At 45.3% G+C, this 21,741-nt stretch overlaps 1 protein-coding gene across 1 annotated transcript in view; it reads right to left on the reverse strand.

The window, feature by feature from the left end:
• Positions 1-14,975: 14,975 nt before the first annotated feature.
• ITGA8 (integrin subunit alpha 8) overlaps positions 14,976-21,741 on the reverse strand; it is a 222,826-nt gene continuing 216,060 nt past the window's right edge. Inside the window, exons 29-30 of the mRNA XM_074986273.1 lie at positions 19,139-19,261; positions 14,976-17,316 (exon numbers count right to left, since the gene is read on the reverse strand). Coding sequence (XP_074842374.1) covers positions 17,230-17,316; positions 19,139-19,261 — 210 coding nt within the window. The 3' untranslated portion in view covers positions 14,976-17,229. The remainder of the gene's footprint in view (positions 17,317-19,138; positions 19,262-21,741) is intronic.

Genomic DNA, 21,741 nt, shown 5'->3' on the forward strand with positions numbered 1-21,741 from the left:
GAAGTATTCCTGGGTACCCAGATTAACACACCACATGAACTTCAGTCCACATAGCTGCTGGGTGCATTATTTCACCGTCAAAGGACATTATGAACTATTGAGTCAGTAACGCATGTTCAAAAGCACTATCTACACGTACCGATGCCGTGAGCAGCAAGTGTTCCATTCCTCGTGTCCACATGCAAATGCCGCTGCCAGATGTGTTTACTGTTTTGCTTTTGTCTGTGTCATGTGTAGTCTATTATTAATACCATTTGAAAGCATCACATTTTTTTTTGTGTTTCACTGACTAAAACCAGGCCCCCCATACCCATTTTAAATTCCTAAAGAAGTGGCTGATTTTCAGACGTGCAAGGCTCAGTGCCTCTGTGAAATGATCCTGACTGCAGTGTGCTATGGAGAGAGGTGTGTACCTTTAGGCAGTGAAGTTTAAAAGCTTTAGCCTCTGTGTGACAGACAAGAAATACAAAAACTTGTTTAAAAAGTGAAGCGCCTAAGTGAATACCAGAAAACGATTACATGCTGACTTTACAATATATTAATTGGCAATTGCAGCAGGCTGGCTATTTTACTGTGGTCAGGGATTACTTTGCAGGCTTCCAGGGTCTTTTTAACTCCCTCTTGCAGCCCTCTATGATGCCCACAGGCTTTCACATGGCTCATCCACCCACCCCTCCCGGACTGGTTTAATAACAGTGACAGTTCTTAACAAACTTCAGGGTGCCAATGTAAAGTCCCTCATTGCTCAACTGTCCATACTTAAGCTGTGGTGTTTTGTGTCACAGCCAGAGCTTTTCCTCTAGCCCAGGCTGTCTTTCCCAGCTCTTCTGAGCTGGACTGTAGTCTCCCAGCACTAGCTTCTATGCCTCCACTCAGTGCAGTGGCCTCCTTCTCTCTGGGCTCCACTGTCACAGACCCTTGGACACAGGTTCCTTACTGCAGGAACCCTTTTTCAAATCCACTGCAGGCCAATTCATTCCAATCTGCCCTGCCCCTTTGCAGCCTCTGGTTGCGCTTTATAGGGTAGTCACCTTTAACACAGCCAGGTACAACTCAGTCTGAAGTCAGCCTAGGATGCCTCCAGCCCTTCAGCGGCAAGCCACTCTGCAAGAGAAAATAGTTGAAACTCAGTTCTCCCTTTATTCTTGGCAAGGTGCCTGGTGTGCTATGAGCACTGCTTAGCATGCTGCTCATAACAATTGCATTATTTCCTTGTGCTTTTCCTGCTTGTTGTACTCAGTGGTTATCCTTCAGCCTATATGAGGATAGCTAGTTCTGCCATGTACAGCACCTAGCGGAAAGGGGCCTCTTAGCATTACCACAATACAACTAAAATTATACTACTGACTTCATTGTCAAGACTGGAGTTCAGGTTTCCATCTTTCCCCAGCAAGGACTGAAGATATTAATGCTTAGAGCAGAGAACTGAGGAAAGAGTTGATATTTTGGTGAATTTTGATCGCTTATGCATGCCGGGGAAACATTAGTGCATGAATTCAGGATGTGTAATGTAAACACCATTGTTAATGTTCTGAGAGAGAAGACAAAAGCACTGCAGCTTAACTTTAAGGCTAGGACACATGTCAACCAAAACAAGGACATTCATTGTTAACACCCACTCTCCATTTCAACTCCTCCTACTGAGTTTTGGTAGTGAAGGGATGTTATGAAGTATTTCAGCAGTGATGCATAGGTGCAACTAAATAATGTGAGGCCTGAATGTGCCTCGTCCGTGATCTTCAGATGTGATGGATGATTTTGGTTGCCCAGCTTGAGACATCTTTAATAGCTCTGATTTTTCAGAGAGCTCTGAGCACTTACCCTCTTAGAAACAGCAAGGCACCCAAAATCCAGGGTCATTTTGATAATCTTGGTCCTTACCGCTTGAACTGGCTTGGTTATTTCAGTGTCTATCATAGGCTTGCTATTAAACTTTGTATCTTGAAAAATTAAAAAAGTAGAAAAGTAAATTGAAAAAGTTACTTTGTTTCTTGAAAAACTTCTCTTTGATTTTCTGATTCAAGTGCATATTTGCTTGATTCTCTTCCTTATCTAGATTGTGCGGCCTTGGGCTGCAGGAAGGAAAGATAACAATAAAAAGGCGTAGTACAGGTTGAACCTCTCTCATCCAGCACCCTCGGGACCTGACTGGTGCTGAATGAGAGAATTTGCCAGAGCATGTGAGGTCAATATCATCCAGCACATTACCAACACCTCCACTGCTTACTGAGCTCTTAGAAGGCATGTGGGGTAAATTACAGCTAAATAACAGCACAGAACACTGAGACCCAGGACTGGTGTCTGGAAACAAACTTTATAGGACCACATGAAACTTGGCTCACTCATCATAAATGGTCGTCCGGCTAACTAAAATCATGCCAGATTATAGAGTTTGCCAGATGAGAGAGTTCCAGATGAGAAAGGTTTAACCTGTGTTACAGCATACCAAAAATAAGACCATACAGCTTCTAAACCCATACGGTCTCCTCTTTTCCCCCAAAATAATGATGTTGAAATACTCCATAAATTGCATATAATCCCACAACAAAGTCAGTTTAATAGGAAAATGGGACAGATCCCTTTGGAATCCAAGGATCTGAAGTTGAGAGTTATTAAATATCAATGTCTTCATCCCACTTGGACTGCTATACACAGCAGCTTGGGAAACTATTATTTTTATGGCATTTCAATTTCTTTAAGTTTGAATTATACAAGACATCAGCTGGCTGCAGACTGGAAATAATGGAAGAAGCAGAACTTTCCAGCAGGCCTAAGAGAAAAAATAGCTTGTCACGGACTCAAATTCTTCATTAGCACAGTTTTACTTTATTCTACCAGTCATAGCTGTTGCTTGTTAGTGAAGCAAAATTAAGCTGCTGAAAAGCATCCTCATATGATTTTATTGCACACTGGATGGAGCAGGAAAAAAAAAGTTGTGCAGTTTGATTACTTAGTATCACAGGTACATGGATTATACACTAATTGCCCATTCTGAGATTGTTTTGATATAGTACTGATACCTCACCATAAATAAGCTTGCCTGGCACTTCATAGGAAGAAGAGAGAAATGGTTTCCGCCCTGAAGTATTTGTATCTATCTACCTCATCTAAGGTGAGGAATTGAGAGAGTAAGCATTCTGCCCAGGGTCATCCAGGAAGCAACAAACTGAGTTATGTTTTCCTGAGTTTTAATCTTGGAGCCATACTCCCAAAGCCTTCCTTCCTCTCCTGGTGTGTCCGATAAACCCAGAAAACAAAGCTAACAAAGGAGGGTGTAGGGAATGGAGGGAAGTGGAGGGGTGAAATATTATGACAAACCCTAAAGTATTAATTAACATAGGAAGTTTATAAATACTGAGGCTAGGGCTGAGGTAGAGCCTGAGAGAAAGACAGCAAAAGAGACCAGCAGAGGAGAGCTATTAGAAAGAAATAGGATTGCGGGAGGGATTTCCTGGTTGGTGAGGTAACAAATTCTGGGGGGGAGGCTCGCTCCTGACTCCCCACCCACAGCCCCAACCCTTCCCCTCCTTTTCTGCCTCCCTTCCCTGCCAGATCCCAGAGTAGGCCCCTCCCGCCCTCTGCTGTGCACCACCAGCTTTGCAAACACCAGCCTGAGCCTGCCCACCCCAGCCTTTTGGCCATGGAAGAGTGGGTAAGGAATTAGAAGCAGGCAGGAAGAGGCCTGGGGCTGGAGAAAGGATAGATCCATGCCAGGCTGTTTGGGGAGGCCCATCGGCTGGTCAGAAAGGACTTGCTAGCTGCTCACAGAGTCAGGGAGCGAAGTCTGGAGATAGAAGCAGGTTGCAAAAGGAAATCAGAGGTGAGTAGTCAGAAGCGTAAATACAAAAAGAGCAACCAAGCGAGAAGAAGGGGCAAGGCATAGGCTAGGTTATAGCAATAGGGAGAAACATATTAGCTGGGGAAAAAGAGCAGGAGAGAAATGTAGGGAGCGCGTGTCTAGATATTACAGCTTCTGATTTGAAAAAAAACTTGTACTGCCCTGGGTAAACTGGGAAAGCAAGTGCATTGCAGGGCACGAGAAGCTGTCTCTCTGTTACCAGTGCCTTGCCATTAAGATCCCATGCAGCACAGCATCCTCTCAAGTGCCTTTGAGTATTTCATCAAATGACTTGACAAGGTTCAGTGAGTTACTAGGTCAAAGATGAGTCACACAGTCAAATTCAGCCCCAGCATAAGTAGCTGTCAATACCAATATGTACATCAGAGCAGAATTTACCCCACAGCTGTACATCTTTCCATTGCATAGTTCATAAAACCATAATAGTCTCATTTCTCCATAGATCCTAAATTGCTAAATAAGTACTTTCCCATGATAGGCAATATCACTGTACATACTTTATAGCAAAGGAGGAGTCATGTGGCACACAGCAGAGACTGTCTTTCCATGCTCTTCAGTTAGAATGTGATATTTGTGATTCATGATCAGGATATTTCTCAACTCTGGAGCTCACTACATGTGTCCTTCTCTTCCTATAGAGAACTGTAACCTCAGAGGAAGAAAATGCAGAATCTTGTAACATCCATAGTCTCTCACTTCATAAGGAAAAACAGAAAATACTGGGGCATGATTGAAATCCTGTTCATGCTGGAATTTCAGGCACAGCTGTACATTTCATGGCACAGGTCCAGAGAAATTGACAGGAAGCAGCAAAAGCACAGAGCTGGTGAAAAACAGAATTTCCATCCTGTGGGAAATTTTGACATTTCTGTATTTGTTTATGTTCAGTTAAAATTTCTCAAAGAATGGAAATTCTAAAAAAAATGAGACCAAGAAACTTTGAAATATTTTGGTTCAGGAATGTCAAAACATTTAGATATATAAAATATCAGTTCAACAAAGTTGACAAGAAATGATAAAGTTAAAGCAAAACATTCTGATATTACTGAAATAAAACAGATCTAGACATTAAAACAAAACAAGAAATACAAAACAATTTGTTTTGCCACTTTTTCATCATCTTTCTCTGAAATCAACACAGTCCCACAAAATGTTTAGAATTCAGCAAAACGCAAAGCAACGATTGCTAGCCTTTCCCTAACAGTTGCTCTTTGTGATGTGTTGCATATGTCCAGTCTTATGTAGGTGTACACAAACCCTTAGCACAGTTGCTGGAAATGTATTCCCCAGCGGTATTCTACGGGTTGGCTCTAGCGCCTTTTGAGAGTTGGTACACATGGTGTCCCTGCTCCCCTTTATTGCCTTGTTGCAGATCACCTTTGAAAATGAGAGAAGGGCTGGTCTTAGAATGGACGTATGCAACACAACTCAAAGAATAACAGTTACAGAAAGGTTAGTAACCGGTTTGATTTCTTTTTGTTCGGTCATGTTGATTAATGTGTTGGTGACTCACCAGCAATTGCACAGGAGGTGGGGGTCAGAGAGCAAGGACAGGCTGTCTGCAAAATCGTCTGGCCAAAGCCATCATCCCTAGCCTGTTGGACAATAGCATGAAGCGCCATGAATGTGTGACTTGAAGACCAGGTTGATGCCCTGCAGAGATCTTGAATCAGCACTTGTGCAAGGAAAGCCATTGAGAAGCTTGTAAAGTGGGCCAGAAGGACAGCCAGAGGAGAGATGTTTGAGTGTTCATAATAAGCTCCGACATGTGAACTGATCCATGACACAAGTCTCTGTACAGAGGTGGGGAGGCCCTTCCATGTTTTTTCCTATTGCTATGAATAGTTGAGGGGATCTGTGGAATGGCTTGGTCCTTGGAATGCAGAAGACTTAGGAAGAAGAGAAGGGGAAGAGGTTCAACAGGGCCCTTCATACCAATATCGTATTCACAGCACCAGAGGGCACTACAACCAACCTGATGAATACCACTGGAGAAGGGGCGGGGAAATTATGGTCCATGGTTACTCTCAGGCTCTCCTCTCACACAGCAGGCAGGTGGAGGGCTCACGGTCCCCAGTTGGGCTCCACACTGTCCTGGCTAGGTGGTGGGACCACAGCTGGAACAGAAGGGAGACAGGATCGTCCCTGGCAAAAAGTGGGAGGGTCCCCTTCCACCCTCCCATCGTTCCGGTGTCACTGACCCAGAGAAGAAGGATCAGCATATGGTGAAGCCACTGTAGGTTTAGAAAAGCATATGCAACTTTGCTTTTACCTGCAGCTGTGCAACTGGGAAGCGGGGAAAGGTAGTTTAAAATATGACACTGATGTCTTTGTTATTTTTGCTACATCTCCAGGGCCTTTAAATGTCACTGTTTACTTAAAAATGCCTAATCTGTGAATAGTGACACCTTCCAGTCTGGCTATTTAAATATTGTGTTTGCTGAATCTCAAAACTGATCTCAAAACAGGCTCATATCCCCCTGTCTGATCTGACTTGTTTTTTCTTCTTTTGATAAGTACTGTTGACACTGGGCTATTTCCACCTTGATAAATAGACCTTGTCAGCTCTGGCCCTCCCTCTTCCTGGGACCCCACTCTTTAAATACCCCTCTGAAACCATGCCCCCGCTCATGCATCTGACGAAGCGGGTCTTTGCCCATGAAAGCTTATGCTCCAAAATACCTGTTAGTCTATAAGGTGCCACAAGACTTCTTCTTGTTCTCAAAACTGAGAGTGTTGCTGTCTTTCTACACACAGATAATCTTAGTAAATGGCAAATGCAGCTGAACTATTCATAAAGAAATCTGCCCCCATTATTTGGTGAACCTAGGGTGGGTGCACCTAAAAGTAGGTGTACATGTGTGAACAGGGTGTATTACAGCTATGTCCACTTTAAGGTCCCACTACACCAGCTGACTGGCAATAAGGGTCCTGGTCCCCATATAAATGAGAATCAGGCCAAGTATTTGATTTGCTGCCTGATTAATATGGTTATTTTCTGGCCCAGACAACGTTCAGTGGAGCCTGTGTGCCAATGTCATTATGGGTACGCCTACCATGCCAGTTGCCTCAGGCTTGTAAGGATTGGGCCAAGAGGCAGTTTAATTGTGGACACTCTGGTTTGGACTGGAGCGCTGGCTCTAGGACCTCACAAGATTAGGGAGTCCCAGATCTCTAATCTGAGCATCTACATCAGTGCTCAGCAACCTTTGTTACCTCTGCATTATAACTTCAGCACTCATAGAATCATAAAATGCTAGGACTCGAAGGAACCTCGAGAGGTCATTGAGTCCAGCCCCCTGCCCTCATGGCAGGACCAAGTACTGTCTAGACCATCCCTGACAGACATTTATCTAACCTGTTCTTAAATATCTCCAGAGATGGAAATTCCACAACCTCCCGAGGCAATTTATTCCAGTGTTAGACCACCCTGACAGTTAGGAACTTTTTCCTAATATCCAACCTAAACCTCCCTTGCTGCAGTTTAAGCCCATTGCTTCTTATGCTATCCTCAGAGGCCAAGAAGAACAAATTTTCTCCCTCCTCCTTATGACACCCTTTTAGATACCTGAAAACCCCTATCATGTCCCCCCCTCAATCTTCTCTTTTCCAAACTAAAGCAGCCCAATTCTTTCAGCCTTTCTTCATAAGTCATGTTCTCTAGACCTTTGATTCTTGTTGCTTTTTTCTGGACCCTTTCCAATTTCTCCACATCTTTCTTGAAATGCAGGGCCCAGAACTGGACACAATACTCCATCTGAGGCCTAACCAGTGCAGAGTAGAGCAGAAGAATGACTTCTTGTGTCTTACTCACAACACACCTGTTAATGCAGCCCAGAATCATGTTTGCTTTTTTTGCAACAGCATCACACTGTTGACCCATATTTAACTTGTGGTCCACTATAACCCCTAGATCCCCTTCTGTCATACTCCTTCCTAGCAGTCGCTTCCCATTCTGTATGTGTGAAATTGATTGTTCCTTCCTAAGTGGAGCACTTTGCATTTGTCTTTATTAATCTTCATCCTGTTTACCTCAGACCATTTCTCCAATTTGTCCAGATCTTTTCAAATTTTGACCCTATCCTCCACAGCAGTTGCAACCCCTCCCAGTGTGGTACCATCTGCAAACTTAATAAGCATACTTTCTATGACAATATCTAAATTGTTGATGAAGATATTGAACAGAACCGGTCTCAAAACAGACCCCTACGGAATCCCACCTGTTATACCTTTCCAGCAGGATTGAGAACCATTAATAACTACTCTCTGAGTACGGTTATCCAGCCAGTTATGCACCCACCTTATAGTAGCCTCATCTAAGTTGTGTTTGCCTAGTTTATTGATAACAATATCATGCGAGACCGTATCAAAGGCCTTACTAAAGCCTAGGTACATTCCTTATAATTTCACAGCACACTCAATACATATAACCAAATCCCTTTCCACTCCCACAGAGCCAGTCCCCCCCAGACTCCCCAAATCCAATCCCCCACCCCTCCTTCAGAGCCAGGAACCCTTCAGTTCCCCCCCACTCTACCTCTGTGCCCTCCCCTCCCCCAGAACCAGCCCCCCCCAGCTACCTTCCAACTCTAACTTGATGCCTATGACTCACCAGCGTGAGCATCACGACTGCTGTCATCCCAGAGCTGCAGCCGCCATGCCCATCTCCCACCAAGACGTGGGGCACATGTGCAGCGGGGTGGAAAGCACTCTCAATGCACAGATCTCAGGCACACTAAGCGCCACTTCACGGCACACCACTGTGCCACGACACACTGGTTGTGGAGCACTGATCTACACTACAGTTAAACAGTCCCTTAGGTTGGGCCCTATGAGCTCAAGGCAGCTGGCACGGGATTGCCACAGCCATCTAACTGCAGCACAGACACACGCCAAGGCACTTCTGAAAATCACAGCCAGTTTCCACATTGGGCCATGTTTCTGCTACTGCATTATCTATGGATTTGGAAAAATAAATGCCGGTGGATTACGGAACAAATAATAGCGCACCAAACAGTAGCCACCTGTCTGTAGCATATATGTATCTTAATTGAACAAAATTAAATTGAAGGAAGCTTCCCATCTCCCTTATGAATGGGGCATGGTCCAATCCCATGGCTTTCTTTCTGTTATCTCTAAACTGCATCCTGCCAGGTACAATGTTTCTGCTGCTTCAATAAGAACGGATAAACAGCCATGTAAACGCTATCGTGGTCATTCTGAAATGGAAATTGGCCCATTGCTCTTGCAGCTTTTAACACAAATTGGCAGAAATTCCATCCTAATAGCTTCACCCACTGAGGCTAGCCAGGAGTGAATATGGCTCTTCATTTCAGAGTGAGAGGGATCCACAGATAAACACTTTGTGGTGCTATTGCAGCTGCAGAGATTTTTCCTTGTGGGTATCTCATTACCAGAGGAGAGCCCTCCTTGTAAGTGCAATAAATCCATCAGCCCCTGTCAAAAACACTATAGAAGATCATTAGTCTCATTTTCTTCTGGGACCCCTGCTTATTCTCAGATGCTGTATCTCGGCCTTATTTCCCATTCATCCATCTTCCTAGTTAGTCTTCCTCTGATGTCCCTGATCAACCCTGTGATCATCTGTGTGCTCTGCATCTCTATCTTCTGCCCTGGAGGCTCTCAGGTCTAGCCTTTCCATTCTTGTAAAAGTCTCAGCTGTCGTTTTTTACAGTTGCCATAACACCCTGCAACTTGGCCGAATTGTTAAATCCAGGCTCACTGAAATCGAGCTCTTCGCAGTCTATAGTCAGGGCTCTAGATTTCAGTGTGGCCCGATCGTGGCTTTGGCTACCATCTTTCCCACCTGGAAGGACAGATCTTGACAGGGCAGTGTGCCTGGTTTTAGGTGTCCCTGTTCTAGGTAATCTGAATTTTCAACCCTAACCCTCCTAGGCAGGATGAATTCTTTCTTTAGCGTAGTGTGACCTTCCTGGCACATGTCCTAGCATGGAGAGGTGTGCCCTCTGCTCCATGGGCCAGCCTCTTCCAATGCCTGGCTGTAGATGGCAGTGAAAATGCTTCACGAGTCTCTTTGCAAATCCACCACTCTGCATGATAGTCAGCATGGCGGGAGGGTGTTGTGGGATTATGAAAAAGACAAACCATCCATTGAGATTCAACGGATGCCAAACTTCTGGCAGGTCTAGTGAATGAAAGGCTCAGTCCAGATCTAAGCCTGACTCTTCCATTGGACCTAGATGTCCAGTTTGGATTTTTGCAAGGGTTCCATGCTATTGATTTGCTGAGATAATTTTCGACCAAATGCAATTTTAAAGACACTATAACATCAGGGTCACTTGATTGGGGCACATAATTATTACTGGCTATTGTAATGTGCCTCAAAAGTGCCAAAATTAGTCTCTACACCATTCATGGACTTGCTGTGAATTTCCTCTGTCCTGGTTCCTCAGTTATCAGAGATGGAACATCAGACTTGCTGGGGAAGATTTATCTCTTGTTTAGTGCACAGGACAAAGACAGCAGACAGTGTGAGGTAAGTCACTTTACGGTGACCATATTGTCCTATGCTGAATACAGGACACTGGTAAAATTGCTTCCCACAGAAGGGGGGACTGCCTGACCTAACCCTCCCTGCCCTCCATGCCAGGGCAGACCCCAGGACAGACTCACCTCTCCTGGTACCTAATGCCCCATCTTCCCAAGACAGCTTGGAGGGGCTCCCAGGCCTCCCTCTCCAGCTACTTCCAGACATAACGTGGAGGAGGGAGGGATGAGCTAGTCTGCATCTTTGCAGAACTTATCTCCCCTGTCCCTCCCACCCTGTGACTGGAAGCAACTTGACCCTACCCTCCTGCACAATACTGAAAGGTGGCTCACAACGCCAAGCTGTTGCCAGCCACTGACATAAACCAGCCACCTACTGTCCCCTGGCTACAGCTTGGGCAGAGAGGGGTTAAGCCTTAAAGATGAATTTTACACTGTGAGCCTGGGAGCATGGCTGTCTGGACTTCTGCCAATTGGGCAGAGAGGAATCTCAGCAGGGGAGGGAGCCTAGGAGACAGAGCAGCTGCATGCTTCCTCAGGAAGGACCCAGGGTGGTGAAGGGGCCAGGGGGAAAGAGGAAGCTAACCTCCTGCCCAGGGACCTGCTGTGAAGCCTGCAGGGTCAGGGCTTGAACAGGCTTGAAATAGCTTCCCCCTTCCCACCACTCCACTGGGCAGACAGGCTTATGCTGTGTGGGGCTTTGGAACATGCAGGGCTTGGCTTCTCCTAGCCAGTGCCCCGGCCTGGAGGGTTTTGAGCTTTCCTGAGGTGCCAGCCTGGCCAGAGGCAGTTGGGGGAGGCAAGGAGTCTGCCTACCAACTGTGGGTGAGCTGCGTACTCTGACCAGAGATGGTTTTCTGAATGGTCCAGGGAGCAGGATGTGCCCCATTGAGGGGGACACACAGGAACAGGGGTCTTGGGGATGGTGGGCAGAAGGGGCAAAGCAGGGAGAAGAAAGCAAGCACTTTACGGGCTGGTGGGTGGGCATCAGAGGTGACCTGTAAGTGGCCGGCACCTGCCTGCACTCACTAGTCAGTGCACCAAGCAGCTGGTAACAGCTGGAAATGTGACCGGCGGGGGGCGGACAGCAGGGCTGTGCTGTCTGAGAGCCAGCACACAGCAGAGGTTGTGCTGACAAACCAGCAGTGGCAGCAGCTAGCCCTGCATATTGCAGCTTTGCCCCACCACCAGCCTTGCACCCCATCATTGGTCCCTGGACCTGCCTCCCACTCACTGCTGGTGGGCTGGCAGCTGTCAAGCAGGGATCCATCCAGCAGCAGGATCTGCCAGTACCAATGTGGGAAGAGAGAAAACATCGGCCAATTTTCCTGTTTTTAAGAAGTTGGCACACCAGCAGGAGGGCTTAGATACAGGGCCGTCCCTTTAAAAAATGAGATGGCTGGTCACCTTCGCCATTTTGCTTTCTTTTCACATCTGTAAAATGTGGATTCATACTACCTACTTACTGCACAGTGAGGGGAAGTTTAATTCATATCTAGGCCCCTGAATAGAACATGGGTGAAGAAGGCCACATGCCCACATGAAACAGAGAGATCTGGGATTCAAAGGTGATTTAGTAATTTCCCCCTGACTGCATTTGTTGAAAACTATCAAGAAAAAGGCCAACCCCAAACTGCTGCAGACATTCCCCACAGAGTCCTGAATTCTTCTCTGCTGCTGTCATCACGAGATTGCTTCTGGGAAACCGACCCTTCCTGGCACTCTGCAGCAAGGAATAACTGAAATACACTTTATGAACTGCGACATTGGTTAGAGGAATCTAATACACTGAATGCAAATGAAAAGTTCTTAAAAATTGAGTTGAAAAATTATTCCTAGTTTTTAAAAAGAACAGATTCTATAAATGCAGAGTAAGGAAGCTGAAAAGCTAAATGGCCCTCAGATAGAAGATACAGACAAAACAAGCAGCAGACCTTAGATATTAAATACTTTCCTGCTGTGTCACATCATGGCGCCGGCATAAGCTACATTCAAGACTTTTTATTGTCAAGAGGCACTAACATTAGTCTACATTTCAATGTGGATGTTTGCCAATAACCATAAACAAACACTAACTCATAAACAATTCCTACAGGCAGTGCCTTGAGCAGATGGGATTTCTTCAAAAATGCCTTTGTTAGAAGAACAACAAGAAGTCCTGGGGCAACTTATAGACGAACAGATATTTTAGAGCATCAACTTTCGTGGGCAAAGACTTGCTTCGCCAGATGCATGAGTTGGGGGGAGGTGGGGGCACGGGTCCAGAGGATGGAGTCTCAGTCAAGGGGAGGGCCAGAGCTAAGATCTGTTTGGTCACGGAAGATGTGGCTCATTATCAGCAGTTAATGTGGGGTTGTGAACACCAAGAGAGGAGAAATCAGGTCAGTTCAGTCAGGAAGGATGTGGCCCTTTATCAATAGCTAATGTGGAGGTGTGAACATCAAGAGGCAGGCCAGTCCTCGCCTGCAGACAGCCTGCCAACATTAAACAAATTCTCACCAGCAACTATAGACACACCACAGTAACTCTAAACGTGGAACTCAACACCAGCGATATCATCACAGGACCTAATCACATCAACCACACCATCAGGGGCTCTTTCACCTGCACATCTACTAATATAATATATGCCATCATGTGCCAGCCATGCCCCTCTGCAATCTACATTGGCCAAACTGAACAGTCTCTATGTAGAAGAGTAAATGGACACAAATCAGACATCAGGAACCATAACATACAAAAACCTGTAGGAGAACATGTCAATTTCCCTGGACACTCAGTAACAGATTGAAAGGTAGCAACCCTACTACGAAAGAACTTCGAAAACAGATTCCAAAGAAAAACTGCAGAGCCGCAATTCATTTGCAAATTTGACACCATCAACCAAGGACTGAAGAGACACTGGGAGTGGTTGGCCAATTACAAAAGCAGTTTCTCCACTCACACCTCCACATTAGCTTCTGATAATGGGCCAGATCCTCCCTGACTGAACTGACCTGATTTCTACCCACTTGATGTTCACAACTCCACATTAACTGCTGATAATTGGCCACGTCCTTCTTGACTGAACAGACCTGATCAGCTCTGGCCCTCCCCTTGACTGAGACTCCCTCCTTTTCATAAGCCTATATTTAAACCCTCCTCTGGAAACACCTCTACTAATGCATGTGATGAAGCGGGTCTTTACCCACGAAAGCTTACGCTCCAAAATATCTGCTAGTCTATAAGGTGCCGCAGGACTTCTTCTAGTTTTTGAAGATACAGACTAACTTGGCTACCCCTCTGATATTTGATAGAAGACACATTGGAGTACCTGGCATGATTGCCAGTGGGACAGATCTCTCTCCTGTGCCTTGCTAAGTGCTTATAAAAGTCACACCTGAAGATGAGTTCTGTGCAAGATCAACAGTTTGTCTTTCTCACCAACAGAATTCGGGTCAATGAAAGATATATCCTCACTCACCTCATCTCTCAGTTCCCAAATGGCTTTTCAGATAACGTGTGCCATGCTGCATTCAGATCTGTCACACTAGCCATTCAGAAAACAAACTTGAGATATGGAAAAAAAGGTGTGTAATTTTCAGGCAATATTTAAACTTGGAAACCTGTAAAGTCTCTTAATACATCATTTGGAGAGGGTAGGAAAGTTTGTAAAATTGATCCATATAAAAGGCATATAAGTGTTTGCTCATGCTTGGCTGAGTGAGTATATTTTCATATAATTATAAAATCAGTTGCTACTCTTAGAAAACATAAATATCTACAATAACTATATGAAATAACAGATGGGGGCTTCCTCCGATTATCACGCTGTTGTGATGGTCATAGCAAGAAGCAATTATCAGAAATGTTCTTTCTTTCTTCTTTACATCATCCCAGTTTTCACTCTTTTCTGTGATTTCTATGTTCTTGGCAACGAGTGGGACTACATAGGCATGCTGTAGTTTAAGGTTAATATAACTTATGCAGATGGAGCCCAGGCTACATTCATCAATTCATCCTTGGCTTGACTCCATTGAAATGAATAAGCTTGGATGGATAACTGTATAGTACAGTAGTTACAGATCATGCCAATTGCTAGTCCATTGGCGCTATACAAGACTGTCTGGAGAGAAATTCTCTCACCTACATGGAACTCTAGAAGTTGCTTTCTCAAAGCTTTCTCCACTTCCAACCAGTTATCCACAAATATAGGGACTTAGAACTATAGTCCTTGACAGCCCAAAGCTTCAGACATTTCTGTGGAGGAAGTTTAATCTGCAAGGAAGCTGAAATATAACACACAGCTTTTGCTCAAAAGTAACTGTTTGCCAGTTGATGTGCCTCTAATATGGTTTTCAGTGACATTATGCAGCTGCAGCCAATGGATTACAGCCAGGTCCAGAAAGGACTGGGGCTTTGTTTGTTTAAACTGAATATCTGAACATGTTTTGCCCATCATTAAAATAAAGTGGAATTGTTCAAAACTGAACCATAGATGTTCAAACTCTAAAGGACTTATTAGGTCACCTAGTTCCTTCCTCCGTCCAAAGCCGGATTGAAAACACATTGCAATCTGTATTAACAGAGCCTTCTGGATTTGTTCTAGCCCTTTTTTATTGTATTCAGTCAGTATATTCAAAAGTTTAAAAAACAACCACAAATGCCAGTGTAAACATGCTTCAGGTACATAGGTAATATAAAGTATTGCACATATAAAAGTCATATGTTCAGAATTTCTTAATGATAATATTTCATCAAAGAGTCGTGCAGATCATGTGAATTTATTTGACTAGCTGGCCTTGTATTGGAAACTACTGCACACAATTCACTATTTACAAGAGAGGAACTCACTGCCTTTTTCTGTGTGCATAATTAGATCTGAAATGTGGAGGATGCAGAGATGTATGAACTCTGCAGGGTGTGGTTTGCAAGGGTATTTGTGAAATGAATTCAGCAGTTTATTTTAAGGGGTCAGCGCAAATAAGCATAGATTGGACAGCTGCCCCCAGTTTCAAGGGTTGGGGGGCCCAGAGAGTGGTATGGCACCTTTCTTACCTCCGCCAAACAAAAGGGTCTGGGGTAACTCTCCTTTTGCAAAGCCTCAGGAACTTTAGTGCTCAGGTTTTTGAGCTATGGACTTGAGGTTTAGATGTCTGTCCATGAGCTGGCTGCAGTAAAAGATTGGGATGTCCCACTGAGCTACTTCCAGGTCCTCTGGAATGTTCTTGGGATTGACAGTAGTGACCTTGCTTGCTGGTTGCCTCTGCCCTCAGGACAGCTGCCAGCAATCTGAAAAGGCCAGAAGGTAGTAAGATGAATCAGAAGAGGCCACTGGCCACCCTGAAGATGGAAAGCCCAGAAGCTTGTTCGGAAGGAAGACTGGCTAGAAAGAGGAAGAAGAATCAGAAAAGCGTGTGTGTGTCAAAAAATGAACACTCTCCTCCTTGATCCACAAAACACAGCAAATTTCAAGCACAGGGTGGGGCTGGGTTTATGCAGATGGTTTGCATAGCTCTAAAGCTGGATGACTCCAGTTTAGATAAAGTTTATTCCTCGATGTTACAGAAAGAGCTATTGGTGAATTATGGATTTAATTTTTTGTATCTGAAAAGCAGCACAGAAACAAATGAACTTTATTTTTGCCTATACAGCACGATGTTTTTCCTTCAGTGGGTCATCTCAGGTGTGGATGATTTGCATCTTACTTCTTCTGTAATTGCAAATTCAATGCACCTTTTCTGCAAGACTCTCGTAATAAGATATAAGTGTAAGATACTCTACCCAAAAGCTTAACTTACTGAAATATCTTAAACACATTAACGATGTTGTGAGGATCTGTATTTTATAATTTCTTTAAATCAATCATTGTCACCTAGGACACAACAGTGAAGAATCAAACAAAATATGCAGTAGCATTTTTAAGAGGGTATTTTAACAAAATAAGTACCCAGAAATAGTGGTGAGAAATTCAACCCTAGCCAAAAGAGGGGGCAGAAATTCCCACAGACTTCAACTGATGTTGCACTAGTTTACATGAAGGATGGACTTGATCCACTCAAATTAGTATTGCCATCTACAGATTGAAAAAGGTAAAATATATCATTAAAATACCATTTCACTGTATGCCCTTTCCAATGTGATTATATTTACATTCCCCTGCTCCCCAAAACACCCTTGTAGCCAAGGAGATTGTTCTGAATGTGTAAGCCACTTGTCTACTTACATACAAGTTAAACAAATGATTTCCACATTCTGATTTACTTCTCTAAAACTCTGAATCTGTGATTAGATCTGATAGTCATCCCAGACAGATGTGAAAATAAATAAACTGCGCTCCCCTATATAAAGTCCTTTCAAGACTACCTTTCTGCTTCTGAAGTACTTTCACAGTACCAAAATATTGCTGGTCTCCCTGAGCCACAACTTCATAAAAGTTCTTATCCTTAGGGAGGTGTCAAAATACTCTGCATGATACAGTAGTGTTTGAAAGTTTTCTCCTGGTCCATCTTCTCGATGATGCAGCAATGTAGGCATTTCACCTTTGCAAGGTTTGGGTTATTCTGAAAGAGAATTCACACACCACATGTGTTCAAAAACGTCTGTCAAATTCTAAAGTGACTGAAGTATGGTATAAAACCTCTTTGCACAGTGATGGATTCTATTTTTAAGGCAATGATAAGGCTTATTTTTGCCCAAGATCATCATCATGTGGTGAATTTTCAGAGCTGTTGCATAGATCAGATTACAACATAATGGCACTTGCAATTTCAAAGGAAGACTGTTGGTAGAAGAAGTCCTTCATCTTTAACAAAATTTCTAGTCTTGAGTAAGACTCTGCATGGAAACTTCACTCTCTTCTTTTATGCATCAGTAGTCTTGTCATTTGTCAGTTGCTCCCTATCAGCCACATCATCATGAGGAGGTCTAGCTCGGTTAAAGAAGCCACACTACAGAAAACAAGCCAATAGAAAAATCACAATAAGGCAATCGCATGATTGTTCTCATGCAGCTTATGACTCTTTCTTCTAACCTCTATTCCTCAGCACGTTGGCTATGTCCACACAAGAGGCTTTTCCAGGCAAAACTGGGCTTTTGTTGGGGAAAACCGTGGAGCATCTACATGCAAAATGCACTTTGTTAACAGCTTTTCAACAAAACCCAGAACATCCATTGGCAGCGTTATACCTCTGCCTGTTCACGTATAAAGCCTCTCTTGACAGTGTTCTGCCAACTAACAGCTGCGTAGATGCTCCACCACCCTTTTGTCAACAGACAGGGCTTCTGGTTCATCACACAGCCCTGTTTGCAAAGCTTCTGGTCAGCTGTTCTGTCAAGAAAGGGCTGGGCACGCTGGCTGTGCTCTGTTGACAGAGTGGATTGCTCTTGCAATCTGCTTTTTCGTGTAGACACAACCTGTTGACAGAAGTTTTGCCAGGAAATCCCTTCCAACTGTGACATCTGTTGACAGAGGCTTCTTGTGTAGACTTAGCCATTGAGTCTTACTTTGGGGACTCTTTTTCACTTCCAGCTTTTACATGTCGTCAACAGCACTAGCTGTGTAAGTGTGAACTACTCACTTGAATAGGGATTGTGGAATTGGGCCTATTGTTTATGTGCTCTCTGGTGCATGGACAATGTCATTACATTGGTAATTACATATATAAATCCACTATACATTAGGCATTCCAGGAGATTTTAAGAATGCTCTGAGATGTGATAGAACCATTCTACAAACTACTGAACGCCATTAGCTCTTATCAAAAGTCAGTGGGAGGTGAAGGAAATTAGTGGAAATTAGTATATTGTGAGTTCACTTTAAATGCCATTTTTTGCACTATAGCTACTATCCATAAATAAATTATTCAATATATCCTACTGAAATTAAGGTTTGCTTCTACAGAAATGGCATAAACTGCACCAAAGCAGTTACATAAACCACTTCCTATCATAGGATAAAATACACAGTAAAATAAACACAACGGGGTTGCATGAGACAGCTGACGGGGATAAGTATGAATTACAATACATTCAAAGAAATGAACAACACTAGTAATGTCTTTGCCTTCCTTCCATCACACATACACAGTTGTTTTTTTTTTTTCTTCTGCAATTGGCGTCAATGTATCCAGAATTTCACCCTTTGGCTGTGAGAGATAATGCAGCATTCTCAATAGATAGGGCCCTACCAAATACACAGTCCATTTTGGTTAATTTTACACTTTACACATAGGATTTTAAAAATGATAAATATCATGATTTCTGCTTTTTAAATATGAAATTTCATGGTGCTGTATTGTAGGAATCTTCACCCAAAAAAGGAGTTGTGGGGAAGGAGGTTGCAATGTTACTGTTGTGGTAGGTGGTACCACTCCCCTTACTTTTGCACTACTGGCAGCATCAGTGCTTACTTCAGACGTAGGCATGCTCTGCCTTTAGTTCAGCTCTGAAGGCAGCAGCTCAAAAGTAAAGGTAACATGGTAGGGTATTGCTGCCCTTACTTCTGTGTTGCTGCTGGTAGGGTGCTGCCTTCAGACCAATCAACAGCTGCTGTTCTCCGGCCACATAGCCCAGAAGGCAGCACAGAAGCAAGGGTGGCAACCCCCTCTAAGAACCTTGTGACCCCCCAACTCACCTTTGGGTCAGGCCCCCCAATTTAAGAAACACATGTCTCTGCTCTGTATAGCATAGGGTAAAACCACACCAAAGACAAAACTTTATAATCTGTGACATGTTTCTCATGGACATAAATTTGGTAATAAGACAACGTACCTTCCACAAGGCTAAGGTCAAAATAGCCAGAACCAACAATCCAAGGAGTATTGCCAGCATTATAACCCATAAAGGGATTACAAAGGAGACATTTGGAGTAGCCAAAATGATAGATGTTCTTATCTGAAATGAAAAGATATGAGGTATAAATCAACAAAAATTCTGTAACAAATGAAACCAGAAAATGAAATGCAAGTAAACTGCTGGATTAGAAACATATATTGCCCACAATTCTTGTACATTAGCTTTACTTGCTGTAACTTCTGCAACTTTACTCACCATAATCCGTAAAGATGGAATTTGCATAGACATAAACACTCTTATATTAGACATAAATTTTCATCTACTGAATACAGAATCACTTTGAAGCTTAACAAACTCACAGCACACATTTCAAAATGCTAAACAGAACCAACTTGCTTCTCAGTTAAACTAGTGTAAAATACAGAATAATATCATTGGTTTATAATTGAATTTACTCAATCAATTTCAGCCCAAATTGTCTAATGGAATTAAAATATGTACCATACATTATATGTTATAATCTAAACACTTTTGCTAACCAATACAAATTTTATTTATATTATTTATGCTTCAGCTAAACAGACCAAGAGCTAATTTCCTCACATAGAACATATCACCCATGTAAATATAAGCATAATCCACAAGAATATTTTTTAACTTTCTCTTATCCTGCCATACTTAAAAGAAGCTTATGTATGTGTAGAATGATCATTTTAATGTAGTGTGATGTAATTAGGAAGTATAGAAACATCTCTCTTATTGTCTGCGGCTCTAGAAAGAAGCAGGTGGGGAGAATATGTGAATTATGAGGCGTTAAGGTCTTCCCACTGATCTTACAAAATCACCTAAGCTGCGTCTACACGTGCACGCTACTTTGAAGTAGCAGCACTAACTTCGAAATAGCGCCCGTCACGTCTACACGCGTCGGGCGCTATTTCGAAGTTAACTTCGACGTTAGGCGGCGAGACGTCGAAGTCGTTAACCTCATGAGGAGATAGGAATAGCGCCCTACTTCGACGTTCAACATCGAAGTAGGGACAGTGTAGACGATCCGCGTCCCGCAACGTCGAAATTGACGGGTCCTCCATGGCGGCCATCAGCTGGGGGGTTGAGAGACGCTCTCTCCAGCCCCGCAGCTCACTGGTGGCCGCGTGGAGAGGCCCCTTAAAGGTCCCCTCCCCCGCCCTGACTGCAGGAGGCTGAGGCAACGTGCAGGCTCCTGCCTGCACACGCGGCGGCGAGCCTGCACAGCCCTCAGCCCCTGACAGCAGCCATGGCTGCCCAGCAGCCCCCCAAGCGCCCCCAGGGGACCCCCCCCAAGAGGAGCCACAGCAGCCAGGGCAGCCAGAGGGCCACGCAGTCTGGGAAGCGCCAGCGGGGCCCCTCTTGGACGGAGGCCAAGATGCGGGCCTGCTGGGGCTCTGGAGCGAGGAGGTGGTGCTCCAGGTAATGGGGAGCAAGAGGCGGAACGCGGATGCGTTCGCTCGGCTGGCCGACGGCCTGGCTGCCCGGGGTCACCCTGCCCGCACTCCGGACCATGTCCGGAGTAAGGTCAAGGAGCTGCGGCAGGGTTACGCCCGGGCCCGGGATGCGGCCAGCCGATCTGGGGCCGCCCCCGTCACTTGCCCCTTTTACAGGGAGCTCAGGGACATCCTGGGCTCCCGGCACACCTCCTCCCCTCCGGCCACCCTTGACACCTCGGCTGACGAGCCCGAGCAGGCCCTGCAGCCGGGCTCCGCCCTGGAGGTAAGCCCCGCACCCCGGGGGCCCCCCCCGGAGGCCATCCCCGGGACATCGCGGCAGGAGGAGGAGGAGGAGGAGGAGGAGGAGGGGGGCTCCTCCTCCACCGATTCCAGCCTGCAGATCCTCCTCCTGCCATCCCGGAGCAGCAGCAGGGCCTCCGACCCCCGGGGATCTCCGGACCGTGGGAGCGGACCCACAGGTAGGTACCCCTCTCTGGTGGACACCCCGGGGCTTGAGGGGCGGAGGGAACAGAGATGTGTCCAGGGCCCCCCACACGCTCACATGGCCATGGCCCCAAGGACACCAGGGCCATGGCCCTCACAGCACTGCAGCCATCAGCCCCTGCCCCCCGCCACCCTGCATGACAGTGCCATGCCCCATCCCCGGGCCAGGGGGGAGCGGAACCTCGAGGGGCCCCCGGGAGGAGGGGGTGGGACACCCCGCAGCAGCAGCATGCGATGGAGTGGGGGGAGTGCCAAAGGGAGACTCAGGCTACATATGAGCCACCCGAGCCGAGGAGCTCCCAGGGCCAAAGGAGGATCCTGGCGCTACAGCTGGCAGGTGACACCTCTGCCCTGAACAAACAGGAGGGAGGAGCCGAGCTGGCTTGGAATTGGGGGGCGAGGGCGGGGGCCACAGGTAGAGGCTAGGGGAAGGGAGAGCTGGTAGGCAGCCAGCCAGAGGAGGGGGAAAGCTGCATCCCAGAGGGGCCCCCCTTGGGGTCTTCTCCCCACGACGGGTTGGAAGGACTGTCTCTTCTGACAGCTGGTGCTGTCACTCCTGCCAGAAACTGGCCATCTGTGGCCTAAGAAACCTCTCCTGCTCTCAGACCCTGC

The sequence above is a fragment of the Carettochelys insculpta genome, chromosome 2 (genome assembly GCF_033958435.1).
Source record: "Carettochelys insculpta isolate YL-2023 chromosome 2, ASM3395843v1, whole genome shotgun sequence".
Lineage (NCBI taxonomy): Eukaryota > Metazoa > Chordata > Testudines > Carettochelyidae > Carettochelys > Carettochelys insculpta.